The sequence below is a fragment of the Oxyura jamaicensis genome, chromosome 13, assembly GCF_011077185.1.
Source record: "Oxyura jamaicensis isolate SHBP4307 breed ruddy duck chromosome 13, BPBGC_Ojam_1.0, whole genome shotgun sequence".
NCBI lineage: Eukaryota > Metazoa > Chordata > Aves > Anseriformes > Anatidae > Oxyura > Oxyura jamaicensis.
In genome coordinates, this window is record NC_048905.1 from 8,153,609 (window position 1) to 8,170,507 (window position 16,899).

The 16,899-nt window shown below is 44.2% G+C and overlaps 1 protein-coding gene across 10 annotated transcripts in view; it reads right to left on the bottom strand.

The window, feature by feature from the left end:
• The window catches only part of NRG2 (neuregulin 2), a 133,013-nt gene that overhangs the window by 60,698 nt on the left and 55,416 nt on the right, over window positions 1–16,899 (bottom strand). For 9 of the 10 annotated variants that reach the window (XM_035338326.1, XM_035338325.1, XM_035338323.1 and 6 more), the window contains one exon: window positions 3,887–4,058. In XM_035338326.1, the coding sequence (XP_035194217.1) occupies window positions 3,887–4,058 (172 nt within the window). Of the gene's footprint in view, window positions 1–3,886; window positions 4,059–4,346; window positions 4,381–16,899 lie in introns of those variants that run through there. The other variant, XM_035338327.1, reaches the window with a different exon arrangement.

Below are 16,899 nucleotides of genomic sequence, written 5' to 3' on the forward strand. Positions count from 1 at the left end.
AATAAAATAAAATAAAATAAAATAAAATAAAATAAAATAAAATAAAATAAAATAAAATACTCCTTTGACTGATGGCACCAGAAATTTTGCCAGTAAGCTTAAAAAACAAGAGGAAAGGTGATTGGAAAAGCTGAAGAGCTGACATGGTTAACTGCTCCTCTCCTCCTGACAACATATTCCTCTTATTCTCTAACTCTAAGAAGGCCAGTGGGATCAGATAAAAGCTTGATCACATCTGAGCAAAAGACAGCTTCAGTTTATCTTTCTAGCTATAGATCTTAAGGGCAATATCCCTTCTGCAGGGAGGAAAGTCAGGGACAAAGTGGTTAGGAGTAGTGATGTAGGGTAGTTATGTTCTTCTTGTTTCCCATCCTAAACCTCTGCATGTTGTCTAAGGATCACATAGCTACAGATAGAGTCAGACCAAAGCTCTGCCCAGCTCTGCAGAGGACTCATATGGCCAAGGGACACAGTATGGACAACACCTCCATCACCTGGCAGGGTTCATTTTGCCTAGCTGCAGCAAACAACTCTATTAGATCTTTGGATCAAACTCTTAAATAAATGATGATGTGCACCTGGGCAGGAGCTGCATGGTCGGAAGATTTTTGCCTTTTGTGCTTTCCCTATGGAAGTCCCTCCCCAGTGTTCAATTTCAGTTTTAGTCCTCTCAAACCCCACTCTACTCTTAACTGTAAGAAAGAGTGAACGATTATCTTGAGACCAATGTTATCTCTAATTGGAGCCACATGTAAATCCCATTCTTCTTGAATTAATCATCATCTAGTAAGCCTTCCTTTCTCAGCTTTACAGTTTAGGATACTTCTGCTAACAGGCTGCAATTAATGACATGCACTCATCTCCCATGCCCAGTTTTGGTTCCCTCTGCTACTTATCCCCATTAGCTACTTAATGATGACACATGGAGTCATAAGGACTCCCTTGTTCAACCTGTATCAGCACAGAGCAATTTTTAATGTACTTTTTTGCATGCAGCCAAGTCCAGAAGGAAGCAGGTCCAATGCCAGTGATCACTTTGCCTTCAATTTTCAAGTATTGAGACCTAGCAAATGTCATGGAGAGAACAGCCTGAAAGCAGAACGTGGCAGACTGGGTACACATTGATTATCCTCCCAGAACTACTTGGAGAAGCATTCCTGCACTGCTGTCTGCTCAACAAGGGGCAAGGATTTATCTTCTCTGAGACATCTCAGCTCAATACTACTAGATACTAGACTGTGTTGTCTGGTCTACCAGTCCAGGATGTAAACAATACTGGGTGGCAGACGAGCACAGACACTTTGGGACTCATAGCTTTGTTGCTGAGGGAGCCTCAGATATTGGAGGAGGCAGGTGCTCAGCTTTCTTTAAAATGTCTATCCTTCAGTTTATTTTGCCAGCAGGAAACGCTTCTACCATGCACATGTTTTTGGCTTGTCACTGGTAGGCTGTGAGCCAACATGTTGCCATGGAAACTAGTAAATGTGAAGTTGTGACTTGACAGCAGTGTTTTGAAGAAAGAGTATCGGCCTTCTTCCATACGTTCATACCCCTGACCCAGGGATTGTGTGCGCCTGTGCCATGGCGCGTGGGATGCCATCCTGTCACAGCTTTACACTGGACACAAGTGCATGGGAGGCATGGAAGGACAGTGATCTCTGGGAGAACAGCTGAGAAATGCTGCAGATGAACTGCAGATCCCTCCCATTGCCAGATCCCTCTGCAGAGAGGTCTGCTGGGTGCCTGGGCTGGGGCAAACCCTCTCTGGCTCTGGGGAACAGCTCCTCAGCAGCCTGAGAAGTCAGCACAAATGAACTCAGGACCCACAAGCTGCCCACCCACAGGGACATGGCATCCACAGAGGTGGAACTGTGAGGTACACACCTTCCTTCTGGTCATTCCACTGCCAGACACCCATCAGCAAACAGGGAATGGCAAGACTCGAGCCATGAGGCTGATAAGGGCCATGAAAACAGTGACAGCAACTGAGCAGAGACAGCTCTTCCTGAGCGGACCACATCCACCAGTCATCCTGGTTCTGCTGATGGTTCTGGCCTAAGCTTTCCATTGACCACCCTTCTGCCTTGTGTCAAAATGTCCATGAGTCCTGCAGTTATTCTGACAGAGGCCTACCATTTTGAGTGAGACTTTGAAATTAACCAACAGGATTGAAATTAAATTAGAACAACTGACAATGACCCATTTGAGCACTTAAAGAAGAGTTTCTAACTGATTTTTAGTGGCTTCTAATTTTTAAAATGGATACTCTATCAACTCCATATGAAAAGAGATGAACTATTTTTCATATACTGAGACATAACATATGCTGGCAAAGGATTAGTTTTAAGATATCCAAGGGATTAGACAGTTGCAAGCTGACTTTGTTGCTGGCTAAGTCAGGATATATGAATGTAAGCACAGTCACATTTACGGGATAATTTTAGGATATATCATATATAAATATTTGGCCCTGAAAAGGTATCAACATGGATCAATTCAAATGAATTTCCACTGAGAGCCCCTCTGTACTGGATCCTGTCCCTGGTCAGACCTCTGCAGCTGTTTCCCCCTCCTTGGCTACCTGTTTTATTTTGCAGTATAACCCAAGAAGAAACCCTCAAGAAAAATAATGCAGGTTGAATACTTTCATTTGCTTGACATCTAAGGTGAGTGGCCGCTTCCAGTTATGGCCTGCAATGGGGCCTTGCTATGGGGCTTCCCTGAATAAGAACCAGTTTACTGATACAACCAGCTTTCTCAGCCAGTTTCTATCCTGACAGTCCATCAAATTGCACAGCCCTGCCATGACTGGCCATCTGACTCAGCTCCCTCTGCCCCCAGGCATTGGGCTTGTGTTCTCAGCTCTGCCACGCACCACTCTGGTCTGTGCACGGCAGGAAGGGCAGAAGAAGAGGTGCTTATCTACTCTTGTAGAAATTGGATGGAAACTTCCAAAAAGCCTTGAAGATACCTCTGTAGAAGGCACTACCCAAGGCATGTATGGATGGAAGAACGCTCCTGCATCCTCCATCAGTAAGGCTACAGCTAAGCTATGTGTTATTAAATACTGTTTCAACCAGCAGATCTGAACTTAGCTCACTCACTGAGGCCTGTTTCACCCAGTGTTTTGGCATTGCCTGAATGAGGTACCATGGCCCATGGCCATTGGATGACGCACACCAAGAGCACTGCCCAAAAGATTTGCTGTGTGGGGAGTTTGGGGCAGATGGGACTTGCCCTGGATGCAGTGATGCAAACTCTTATGTGCCAGCCAACAGGCAACTCCTTGGCAGGTGGCTACAGGCCCTAGTCAGGCTGAGTATCACAGTGTGTCCTTGCATCTTTGTGATTGTCTGAGATGCTTTTGAGTCCACCTAAATTGAGGAGAGAAGAGAGTGATTCCTCCCACATGCTTGCAGGCCCTATGTAGGCTTGTGGGGCAAAAGCTGAGTTCTGAGTAGCTTCTGCATTCACAAAGCAGGTTCCACCCTAGGTGACCTGAGCTGCCCACAACCAGCCTACAGTCAGCAGGGAAGGACTAATCTCCTCAGGTCACTGGACACCCATCCCAGACATTTAATGACAAAGTTCCCCAAGGAGAGCCCAATCTAAAAATTATGTATCTCTTCTGTGTGTGCCTCATTCCCCTCTCTCTGCTCACTGTGGAGGAAAATGGGACTAGCAGCGCTTAAGAGATGGCACCTGAACCTTTCTCACTCTCCCAGGCACAGCAAACAGCCTGTACATGGTCCTGTGACTCTGAGGAAGCATCTCTGGAGAGGCTGGAACCACTTGTAGCAAGCTGGGAATTTTGCAAGGGTGCTCACCAAGACCCAGACTCTCAGTGTTTGTTAGCAGAGGCAGAGCAGCCCCATAGCATACTTACTTCCCATTCCCATATTTGATCCGGATGTCTTTGCTCTTCTTCAGCTCTTTGCCATCTTTAAACCATTTGTAGGATGGCTGAGGGTTCCCAGCAGTCGCCTCACATTTCAGTGAGATCTTTTCACCAACATGAACGTTTGAACTTTTCAGTTTCTTCAGTTTGGGAGGGACAGCTACAAAAAGAGAAACCAGACAATGTGAAACCTGCCTCTTTCAGAATTTGCACACACAAGATGCGAACCCACCAAGTCCCCGTCTGAATCATGTGTGCTATCCCCACTGCTGCATAATGAGGGGTGGGGGCATGCATGCCAGCTCCACACCCCAGATTTCACTTGCACCCGGCAGGGAGGCAGCACTGAGTCAGAAACAACTGACTGGTGACAGAGGCACCCCAGGGTTGGCTCCCTCTTTAATCAGCACCACATGGCCAGACCTGACAGCCCTATGGCTGCCCTTACTCAGGCTGGCTCCATGCATCTCCTTCTAGAGCAGGGGCTTGCTCTGCTGTCCTGCCAGGCCAGAGGCAGGATGCAGAAGCTCAGTCTCAGGAGACTGTTTTCCTCTGCATCCTGCCCTTGCTGTTAATGATTACCAACACCTCCATGACCTCTGCCACTGCATCAGACATGCTGCCAATCCTACAGCTCCACCAACCCCACCTGGAGCATTTCATTGCAGAAAGAACAGGGGTGGGCCACATGGACCCATGCCTCTTTCCACCTGCTTGTGCACAACAGATGTTCCCACTCCTGTCTGTGTGGTCCAATGTCTGAACCACCCCCAGGGAGAGACAGCTGCTAAAATGGACAACCTTTAGCATGACAGCATCACCAGCAAAGCAACAGCCACTGAGAGGGGCTAAAATGAAAGCCTACACGTGTAAAGGACGAGAAAGGAGTGACAGCAATTCTTCAGGTCACGGTTAGAATGGTGAAAGAATAAAGCTGTTTAAAAGTATCTTAGGACCTGTAATGTCAGGCTGGCCAACTTGAAGCTGGGCTCTGCATGTGAGCTTTTCTGAGTGTCTCAGAAAGGGGATTTTGCCGTGCACCTGGAACATCAGGCAGGAGAGACAGATGCTTCTTATCAGTCTCTGCCAGGCTTTATATTACACCTGACATGCAAGAGTTAGCAGGCTTGCAATTTTTCTTTCACCTCCGCACTCCTCCAGCTCCCCTTTTCATTTTGAGATCTAACCTTAAAAAAGAAAATAACAAGTTCCTAGTTTTGCCTTAAGAATATTGGTAACAATGGTTTCCACTTGTCTAAGATGTTAAGAGATAAAGTATTTCCTCTGACTTATATCCACGAGCGTTCTTTTAACTGCCTAGTGCATTCTGATCTTGTGATAAGGAACAGAAATAAAAGGAGGAGGGATTGGATGGGTTTCATTAGACAAATCACTATTTTGTGATTTGTATGTATTCTCCTCTCACTCTCTTTGCCAAGCTAAATTATCATAGATTGGTTTTATTTAAAGACTTGTTTTCACTGAAGGTGATCTTATATGAAAGAAATAAAAAGCACCGCAATCACCAGGCATATGTTCACTTGGCAGGAAGCTCTGAGGACTCTTTTATTCCTTTGTTTTATATGTGAGGCCATTGGAAACTAAATTGTCCTTAATCAAAAAGATACAAGCTTTTACAGAAACAGAACAGTTCAGACTAACCGGAATTGACTGGGCCAAGCTAACCATGAGTGAAAGGCAACCACAAGAGACGTCTGCAACTGTGAGAGGAGAGGTGTCTGTTACGAGTGGGCATAGCAGCAGATCTGGTCCCAGGCACACCAGACTTTCAACTGGCTCTGAATAGCACAGCTCAGCTACTCTGGCTCCAAGGCACATAAGCAGTCTTAAGAATCAGGAGTGCAAAGGAAGCATGTTTAGCACACCAAGGGGAAATGAATAAACTGCACTGAATACTTTTCCCTCCTGTTATTTCTTCACATCCAAGCCTGCTGCAGGCTTGCTACAGGCAACAGGATGGGGAGGGCTGCATGTGTTAATGCAGCAGAAACAGCAATAAAAACAGTTTGGACAGCTACAGGCATTTCCTTTAGGCTGAACACAAGTCTTGCACTGCCTCCCAGGTCACTGTGCTTTGGTACAGAGAAAGAGACTTCTAAACAAAAATGATCTCAACTTTCCCCAAATTTCAGAAGTTCTGTGAAACTCAAGGTGCCCTGGGTTTTGCAAAGCCAATATCCCTGGTCCTTGCCTGGAAATGGGTAATCCAAAAGAGCAGGAAAGCAATGAATGGGGAAGAGAGCTTGCCTCTTCTCAGAACACTCTGCACAGCGAGTCAGAAAGGTAAACAGGACCTTGTTTTCATAGGGGTCATTTTGGGGAATAGAGAAATAGATTGTCAAATATTTATTCTGTCTGAATGTGTGTGTCAGTTGGCTGCTATTGTATGCTGAGGTCACTGTGTACCATGCCAACATTATACATATGCCTTAAATACTGGCAAGGTCCTGACCTTGGCAGTGGTGCATGTGCTTCATATTAGTTCCAGGCTGGATGTCTGCAGCATTATGAAGCAGACAGCATGGCCTGAGAGAAAGATATGCCAATCCCAACCCTCTCTACAGAAAATGCTGACAATAGCACTGCAAAGCCCAGAAACCCAGAGATCATTGAACAACAGGGCGAAGGATGAGAATGAAATCTTCCAAGATCTCTGTTCCCCAGTTCCTTCTCTCCAATGTCAAATACATCTCAGCCAAACCGACATAGGAGTCTCTTGCCCCTTGTGCTCCTGGCCACCAACAATAACGTGCTTGATGTTCCCCAACAGGCCGGTAAAGAGATGGAGCCCACGTCACACAGGACGGGGGCTCTGCCTGCATCACACTCCTCTAGCAGAGTCTGGCCCAGACAAAGGGAGAACATGTTTCTGGCCCAGAGAGCATGTCTTTGGCTGTCTTACTACAGGAGAGAAAGGGACTGTGCATTCAGCTCACAAGTCACAATTTGCAGACTATAATTTGCCTGTTAATCAGACAGGTCAATTAAAGGGAAAGTAGTTTGGTCTCTGTCTGGGAACAGTACTATGCACAAAGACACAGAGCTGAGTTCACCAATGTCCAGCACATCTGTGTGCCTTACTCCAACAGTGTGGCTTGTGCTTGTTAAGAGCAGAGAGCATGCAGATGCAGCATCCAGAAACATGCACAGGCTGCTCTGTCTGAATGGGAAGCAGTGTAGCCCGTGTGGAAGCCCAGACTTTGTCTCCTGTAAGGGCTGCCCTGATCTGGAAATGCTCTGTTCATAATTCCTGCATCTTGTAGAGAAACACAGAAATCCTCATGTAAGGCCATTAACTGATGAGGAGCCTGCTGCATGCCAGCCAAAGACTTTCCATTGCTTTTTGTTCTTATTGTTTAAACTGCAGCCCTTCTTCCTAAACTGAATTTCTTTATCTTTGGCTTGCAGCCAACAGATCTTTCTGCCTTTCTCTGGTAAATTTGAATCCCATCTAACAACCAGAAACCCCTTCCCTTTTTAGGTACTTGTAAACTATGAATGAATCACCTTTCAAACTTTTCTACTGGTAAACTAAAGTAGCCTGAGAGACTAAAGCAGCACACTTAGCTAATACTGGAGTGTGTCAAAGAATGTTTTAAATTTTGGTTCATTTCCAGCTTTACCATCTACCCATTTCTTATCTCTGCCCCATCCAAATGACAAAGTTGAAGCTCAGAAAGTTGTAAGCTAGGTTCAAACAAATGTGAGGATTTTAAGTGTCCCATTTTCTTAGTGTTGTGCACATTTTGGTTCATTTTACCTTTTTTAATACATTGGAAAAAACAAGCCAAGGCAACATGCTATACCTGTCAAACAGTCGCAGCAGTATACCAAGGGAGGACCAAGTCCAATTTCCCTTCTTTTCTACCAGCTGCATGCTTCCCAGCCTCCTCTTCACAGGTTAATGCTGCTCTGATGCAGGCACTACAAATTTTGGCAGACTCAAAACACTAAACCAGGCCCACCCAAATCACCTCATCCATGTGGCACTGAAGACCCAAAGTTGCCTTTTCAGCACCTCATCATCTGAATCTTATGATTATGGTTTGCTAGTTCATGGTCTCCTTCACACGCAGGTGAGCAACACACATCACATAGTCACCACCACCACTGCGTTCATGAAAATGAGGAGAGGGTTTGTGTCTGTACTTGTTCAACTGTAGCTATAGGTAGCTTCAGGTAAACATTTAGGACCCATACCTCTGGTCACCTTGTAATCCAGCCAAGCACTCCTCTATCCAAATTCAGGTCTTCTCTTTGTGGAGGTGAAGACCCACCAGCCTCACAAAGCCCAAGGTGTTGGACAGAAGAAGCAGCTGCTGCCCAGGAAATTTTATTAACACATGACCATGTCAAGAATATAGCATGCTGCAGAAAGGAAGGTTTAACTATGGTAGAGCTGGGACGAACAATAAATATCTATTTTCTTTGGGTTTTTCTCACTCCAAAGTCAGATTAAACCCAAGTAACCATTACATCTCAGCCTATGCTACTTGTGTAGGCTGTAAGCACTAAAGGTGCCAGGACCCAGATCAACAAATGCACACAATTCCTTAGTCTGTTTCAAGAATTATGTTCCACAAAGAGGCCTTTGCAGGAGAAGTTTGCCTGCTGACAGCAGTCCTGCAGCCTATTGTTAAGTTACCACCTTCTTATGGAGAGAAGGTTATATATGTCTAAAAAGTGATCCCAAAATTGCACCATATGAGCTGCTTGAACATCCACCTTACAAGGGCTTATATGTAGGCCCTGCTTTAATTAATTCACTTCTGATTAAATTTGATATTACACTGAAATACTTTGATGATAGCAGCACCTCTTTTATTTCTGGTACCTAGAGTATGCCTGAAAGCACCTTAGAGTCTGAAGTCAAAATATAATTAACCATAAATGGGCAGAGTGCCCAAACAGAGTCCAACAATGAAACAGCAACAAAACCACATCCCACCCACAAAATGTCTATATAAACAACCCTTCGGCAGCATAAAGCAGATGCAAGTACCCCTGGGAAAGGTGCTCAGTGAACTCTTTAAGAGCCAACAACGCTAGCCACAACCACTGCTTCAAGAGTTGTGTCTTGCTCACTATGAGAGATCCTAAAAAACAGACAACCTACAAATATATCTGGGGTCTCTAGGCAATAGACATCATGAATAGACATGACTTATCTTCCTGTCCTCCTCCATGTAGTGGCAACTACTGGAGACTCCCCTGCACTGCTAGGCAAAGAGGAGGTGGTAAAATGTTTTGGTAGCTGAATCGGGGAGGACAGGATCCTTCTGTGTCTCTCTCAGCAACTGAGGAAGAAGGTAAAATAGCTTGAATTCCCATGGCCACCACAATGAGAGGCTAAAGGTGCTTTCTCACATGAATAAGGTGAGATGCAAAGAGCAAACTCACAGGTGATGCCTTGACATGCCTACATCAGAGCAATGGCTCTAACTTCAGAGTGTGCTGAAAGCACGCTCCTGCCAACACCGCCCCTGACTGTAATCCTCAGATGAGAACACCCCTACTCTGCCAGAAGCAGAGGGAAGCTGCACAGGTGAACTGCACAGTGACATGCAGAACTGAGACCCTTCCCAAGCCAACAGTTTTGTCCCTAGGAACTGCTGTCTCCTGACGTTTGTGTTGGAAATGGGACATTTCCCACAAGATGTTGGCCCCAGGATAGCCCTTCAACATAGGTGCCAGGGCTTCTAGCTTCTGGTCCACTGTGCTGGGGTGGAGTAGCTACAGGTCCATCAATTTCTCCAAGGGTCTCAATACTCTCAGTTCTCAATAGGGAAATCTTGACACCCAGAGAGCCTATATAAGCAAAGTCCACGTTCCTTGCCATTAAGGTACAAGATCTGCAGGCATGATACAAGTCCAAGCTCTGTCTCAGAGGTTGTTCTCTGAGGTCCTTCTGGAGATCCCCCACTACTCTGTGGTTCTAAGTCCCACTTTTCCCATAGGCCTTCCCTTTAATGTAGGGCACCTTGTGTGGAAAAGTTCCAATATTCTCCCAGATGGAAAATTTTAGTATTCATCTTCCCATGGAAATGTTTTGCAGCCTAGACTTGCTCCAAATTCAAATACAGAAACTTTTGCAAAGATGGCATTTCTTACCGAAAGAAAGTTTTCTGTTTCTGTTATCTCTGTTACAAGGTGTGCCCCTGGCACAATGTTTCACCACATAGGTCTGAAGACTAGAATTGTGTTTGGTGCACAATCTGCACTGGGGTAATACATTGGGCTAATATATCTTACTTCCTTACTAAGGCAGCCCTATTGCTTCTGTCATGTTGCTGTCTCTACTACATTTATCAGAGGTGATGCTCCTTCAGCCTGTTTCTGCTTCGGCCTAAAAAAAAAAAAAGAATTTCAGTAGCAGCAGCTTCTTCCCACCTTGACACTTGGACTGTTCCAATACTCGCTGCAAACACTACTTGTCAAACAGGGACTTGTTCTGAAGAAAGCTGCCTCCAGCTAGAACATGAAGTCCACTTGGGAAAGACAGAAACAAACAAAAAGAAAAGAAAACAAAACAAAACAAAAAAACCTTGCTTAATGCAGCTACGGCTGTGCATCTAAACAGGCTGGGGCTTCTGTAGCTGGGAATCTGAAGAGAGTTTTATTCCTTGTTGTTCTCTAGTGGTAAAGTCAGAAGAACTGCTCTGAGTCTATGACCCTCCAATGCCACTGAAAGTAACAGGGTCGTTATTTAACTAAATCATAGAATCATAGAATGGTTTGGGTTGGAAGGGACTTTAAAGATCACCTAGTTACTCCCCCCCCCTCCCCCCCATCCCCCAACCCTAACCCCTATCAAAAACGTGGGAGGTAGCAAAAAACCCTGGCAGATACAACCTCCACAAGCCACCTAACAGTCTAGAGCCTGTACAAGAGAACCTCCACGTGTAACTGACACATCACCTCATCCCACTCTCTGCTGCAGCCTACCAGTGGGTAGTTACATGTTCCAAATTGAGAATATAAAATATAATAGTGTCTATTATATGTCTTTTGCTTTATGCAAAGTATATTTCCAGTTCATGCAAAAAGGATGGTCAGAGATTCTCACAGCTGTTAATGTGAGTGTCTTTGCATACTGCAGCAGCTCACTTACACATCTGCAGTCCTGGGCAGCGGTATGCACCATGGAAACCAAAATGGCATGTTTCTCTTTTACATAATCTGTGACAGTTGGGACTCCACTGAGGCACACAGTGATGTGGCCCAGTTTGCTGGCCACCTTGCCTTCGCTGTCCATGGGTCTATCTGTGCAGTAACTGCAAAGATAGAGCCTTCAGCCGAGGTTAATAACTGAAAGCTCTCCAAGGACCCAAGAAACATACTCTGTTCCTAGCATGCACTTTGCTGCTGTGCCCTTCCCACAGAGGTATGCCAACAGCAGTCTGAGACATACCTTTGCGTTCCTGGGAAGAGTCCTGGAGAGGACTCAAATAACTGGAAGTGTGAACATGATGAAATGACTGAGCTCTGCAGAGCTGGTGTTGGAACGAAGCTTGGAAACCTTGCTGGAGCCAGAACATTATTGCTCCCTGCATGTCCCATTGCATCCCTCCCGTATACATTTTTTCCCTTAACTAGGTTTCTCTAATGCTCTCTGTCTCAGGGAAAACTGACTACAATGCCAATCTGTAGCACTACATATTTTTCAAACTTTGAGTTACAACAATCAGTATTTCCATGACCATTTTTATCAGCCAAAGAAAATTGACTGGAAAGTTGCAAGAGGGTTTGCTGACTTAGGTTCATTCTCTATAGGATACCTCTTGCAGCTCAAACCACAGGAAAATGTGCCACTAAGCCAGCAATTTCACTTTCCTCTTACAAATTCTGGTTCCACTTACATAAGCAAGCAACTGATAAATTCCTCTTCCTCCACATTGCTCTTTCCCACACTTAGTATTTAGTTATTCTTCTTCCAAGTGAAAGTTTTAAAATTGCTATATGATTTGGCCCAAAGCTCTAAGCAGAAATCTCAGCTCCATTGAAATCAATGAGCACTTGGCCACTGGGCAAGGGTGTATTCCCAATACGCAGGCTTTTCACCCAAATTGTTCAGACAGTTAGGGTATGCTTATAACATGGAGTAGTCAGAAGTGATGGAGGTACACATGCACATGGCCACTCAAATGCTTACCTGAATAGCACAACAGCTACAAAGAATGCACTTACAAATATCCAATACTAAAATCCAGGGCTGAAGTGGTTGGATTTGCCAAGCCTAGTACTCTATGAACACTAGCTGGTTTGCAAACAACGTAATTGGAGTAGAATTGCTATTGTGTTTGTTTGTTTTGAATATTTTTGGCCAGGAAGTTGTCCTGGAGGTATAGTTGAGCATAAGTGGTCTGATGGAAAAATGTCATTCATTCTGTTCCTATTAAAACCAAAAACAATAGCCACACAGAGACAGCAGTGACAATTTCTGCTCTTCATGCCTCTAACAATGTGTTTTCAACCCTAAAGGCAACATCTTGTTTGTACCCAATTGATTCTGGGATCATATTTTATATAATCAAATATATCTTTAAACAAAGATACATTTTATGAAGTGCTCAATTTCCAGATGACCTTGGAAACTGCAGTTCATAAAATATAGTTTTATCTCTATCTTCAAAATCAGTTTGAAAAATGGCCCACCCGTACTCAATAGACCACCAGTCAAGACCAATCCAACAAACAAATTATCCAAAGCATCCAAAACTTTAAAATACATTAATTCTTTGCTTCAACTATTGAATAATAAGCACAAACTCTTTGCCCTATCACCATTGTAAGGACCTGGGTGGCAGCCATCATCTTTCAATCACCAAAGGAAAGTATAATCCTCACCCCAGGAGACAAAATGATCCAAGAAAATAAAAATGAAATCTGTACATGAAACCATATATAGATCCCTTACAGTCATGGCAAAGCTGAAGGTTGTTTCAGGTTACAGTGGTGGATTTGCTAATGTAAAATGGCCATTAGTGGAATGTCATCAATATTAGAAGCATGAAAAAAAAAACTATTTGGTGTTTTATGGTGCTGTCAACCATGGAAGTGTTTCTTTAAAGTGAAGTGAAACCCTTTTAAAAGAAACTGCCTGCATCACCTGGCCTCTACCAATGACAAGAGGACAGAAAATATGCCACCATGGACCATTACAAGTAAAACTGCAAAAGCAGGAGTCACCATGGGTAGAGAACCCCCAAATGCTAGCTACATATTCCTTCAGTTAAACTAGCAAGAAGTGCCACTACAAACAGATAAATGTAGCTGAGCCTCTGAATGAGGCACAAGGTTTACCAAGTACCTGCATGTTCATGTTATCTTCTGCTCTTTCTTTCTGCCAAATTCAGCCTCATGTCCATCAAATTTAGGTGTAAAAGTAAAGGACCAAGGATGCACTCAGCTTTAGATAGCACAGCACATTTGGACATCTTTTTCCTTCCCTCTCAGTATATTGTACTAAAAGAGAATGAAGGTCCCAGAAGTGTTAAATTACTAAGATGTGAAGTCTATGGTCAGTGTATGGTCAGGTAGACCATAAGGCATGCAGCACCATCTGCAACACCTCACTGCAGAGAAACCCTTCAAATCTATCCCAAATCAGCAAAATCCCAGCAGAGAATCTGCGTACTATCCTGCCCACAAAGACTTACAGTCAGTTTTAACAAGCATTTTCAAACAGGCTTAGTATGTGCAAGTATAGTAGATCCCAAAACTTGGGACCAATTATGGTGATGTCGATTGAGGTCAGGCAGAGGTGGAGAGAAGGTCAGATGGGGCAGCCCAGCTTGCAATATTTTTTGGGTATTTCAATCTCCCCTGGAAGTCCTGGTACCAGGAACCAGCATTTCATAAAAGACCAGGTGGAAAGACTGCACATAACAGGCATTCAAAAAACAAAACAATTACTTTGATGTCTGACAAGTTAAATTTGATTAGCAGTTTCTAACACTGGGGTGGGGGAAATTTTTAACTTTTAACCTATAAAATCATATTCACTACCATTCCATGACAAAAGCCAACCACTTGCTGTCTTTATTACAAATATTTTTTTTCCACGTCTCTGCTTACTTTGAAAGTTCACCATTGTCTCTAGTAGGGTTTTAACAAATCCACCAGAGGGTATTTCCAAAACAGAAAGCCGTGTTTTTATCGGGATCTCCCCACAAGAGACCCAGGGGCTTGCATTAAAGACTTGTTTGTTCTCTGTAATGCTATATTAGAAAGATTAAAAGTTTTTCTATTAGTTTAAGAAATACTTTAAAGCACTGGTACCAAAAGAACCTCAAACAGTAACCACAGGTCTGTTTTTCATCCAAACACAGGAGAAAGAAAGAAAATAAAGATCATCCCTGAGACAGCATTTCCAATGCAGACAGATACATGCATGTCCAAACCCCACCAAATGTGGATAGAATTACCACCCTATACTATAAAACTCTCCCAGTACCCACGACGCCCTGGGTCTCTGCCATTGCTGGAGCAACGTCCTGCGTCAGGCCAAATTCTTCTCTCTTCCCACACATTGACCTCTCTGTTGAAGTCAGCGGGACCATTTGCACAAAAGAACCTGATCCGCAGAGAGGGGCTGGCTCCAGTCCGTGCCTGCAGCACCCGTGTGCTCGCTGAGCTGGGGGAGCGACTGAGCCCTGCAGAGAAGAGGCCACCCTCCTCTGTGGGCTGCAGGGAAGCAGCTAGTTGTAAATTCCATTTGGGACTCTGGGCACTGCCCAGTGGAGACACTAACACAGCATGTCTCCTGTCTTGTCCAGAGTGTGGCTTCCCAGCATTGTTCTGAATAACTCTGGACCCCCACTGAAGCACAGCGATGGGTGGCTTACACTGAAATGTCCCCCAACCAGGCTGATTTATGGCTGCCAGGAGTCTCAAGGATGTCAGCTCTTCCTGATTAATTTTTTTATCCTTATTTTCCCTCTTTTTATATTTGAATATTGCTTACTGCAATATTCTTCAGAACTATTCTCTGGAAAGCCATGCTGGCTAATTTTTGGCTTGTAAATTGCTCATGAGCAGTTTGTGGCTTGTGTTTAAAAAAAAAATCAAGCAACTTTGGCTCATTTTGGTTGAATAAAGAGATTTTGTGGCCTCCATCAATTCTAGTCCTTGACAGCAGTGACAGAGCTCATATTATCACAAACATACAGTTGCAATTTTAAAATTTGCTTCCTGTGACTCTTTGTTACAATTTAATCAACAGTTTGTGCTTCCACAAACATTTCCGGCAGAAAGTCCATTTCATAGAATATTCACGGGCAATAAATAAGAATGAAGGTAAAGCAAATATGAGGCTTCAATGTTAGCAAACTTTTGCTGGTTGCCAGCTTCTCACTGAAGGGCATGAAGAAAAGTCGCAAAGGATGGGGTGATAAAGGTCATTTTCTAGTAGATGTTGCAGAGTGTAAGCAAACAAAAACAAGACAAATTGTGCAGTGGTGAAACAAGGGTGAGCAGAAGACAAAAGGTAACATAATGGTGGCCTTAGTAGAAGGAGCTTTCTGAGTTCAACATGGATAGGGAATTATTGGACTCAGGTTACAATGAGCTGGTGATCACAAGGTGGGAACTTTCACCAAACTTGCAAACAAATCCTGCACAACACAAACAACTTAAGGTGAAAACCAGAGTTCTGAACAAAGATGGTTGTTGAGCAAGAAGTTATTAATAGTGCTGGGTTTTATCCCAGAAATATTGCGTAAAGTAGGACAATTCACATCCCTTCTCTGTGCTTCCATTTCCTCTCTCAAAGATCCCATTTAATATATTTGAGGCAGGGACTGTCTCTTGTTATGACTCTGTGCTGTGAATAGCACAAGGGGAACAATGCTGCAATCAAGACCTCTGGATGCCACCACAAGCACCAATTATAAGCAGCAGTGACAACAAGCAGAAGGAGTTTGGGATCCAAGGAAGACCTGAGAAAAGACAAGACATAATGTGGGATCCATTGTGTATTATAACCATGGATGGTTCTCATCTCCATAAAGAGTGACAGGGAAAATCAAGGAAGCAGTTGAGCTAGACAAGAGTGAAGACTCTACTCAGACATCCCAGCTTAAGCAAAACTCCTCCAGAGCTGTTCCTTCCCTTCTTCTGTCTGACTGCTACTCCCCTTCACCGCCTCCCCAAGCTATCCTTGAATAGCTCCTTTAACAGCCAAGGAATGCAAACACCTAGAAGCCCACAAAGGTGACCTTCAGGGGGCTGAGAAACAGTATGAAAAACCTGAAGGAAAGAATAAGATATCCTCTGCTGGGGAAAATTCTTGTACAAAATCGACAATCTAAATACACCGTGCAAGTGAGTTTCTGATAAACATGGAAGAGCATTGCTGAGGAGCTCTCCTGGAAAGGTCTGGATGGACCTTTAACATCTTCAGCACCCACAGAACCAATCTGGAAAGGCCCAAAGACAGGGTTCAGCTGGATAACAAATCACAGGATTGCAAGAATCAGATTGGAGGAAAACTACAGAAGTTAAGCAGACCACATCCCTGCCCTGAGGTGGGATCAGCCCTGTAGCATCCATCCAACTCACTACAATCCCGGCACATGAACAATCTGGCATTACATGTCTACATTGCATCCCGTAGAGTACCCTGGGACCTGGATGGGACCTCAAGGATTCCACAACCTCTCCACCAGGCAACACGAGATCCCCTCCAGGAAAAGGCCTACAGTCCCTAAAAGAAATGCTGTCAGCACAAGGGCATACTAGTTGGCAGGTGACACGGAATCCAGCCACATTATTGGTTGTGACCATTGAGGCAATTTTGGCCCCCAACATGCAAAACAGATGTTCCATCACTTCCCAAAGATGTAGCTCATCTCTTTTCATCTTTCAGTCCTTTAAACTGCCACTCCTTTCTGTTTTCTTGTTCATGCCAGCTGCTACCAACCACAGGTAAAATAACCAGAATCACTAATTTTTGCCTTTCCAATCTCAACTCACCTTGG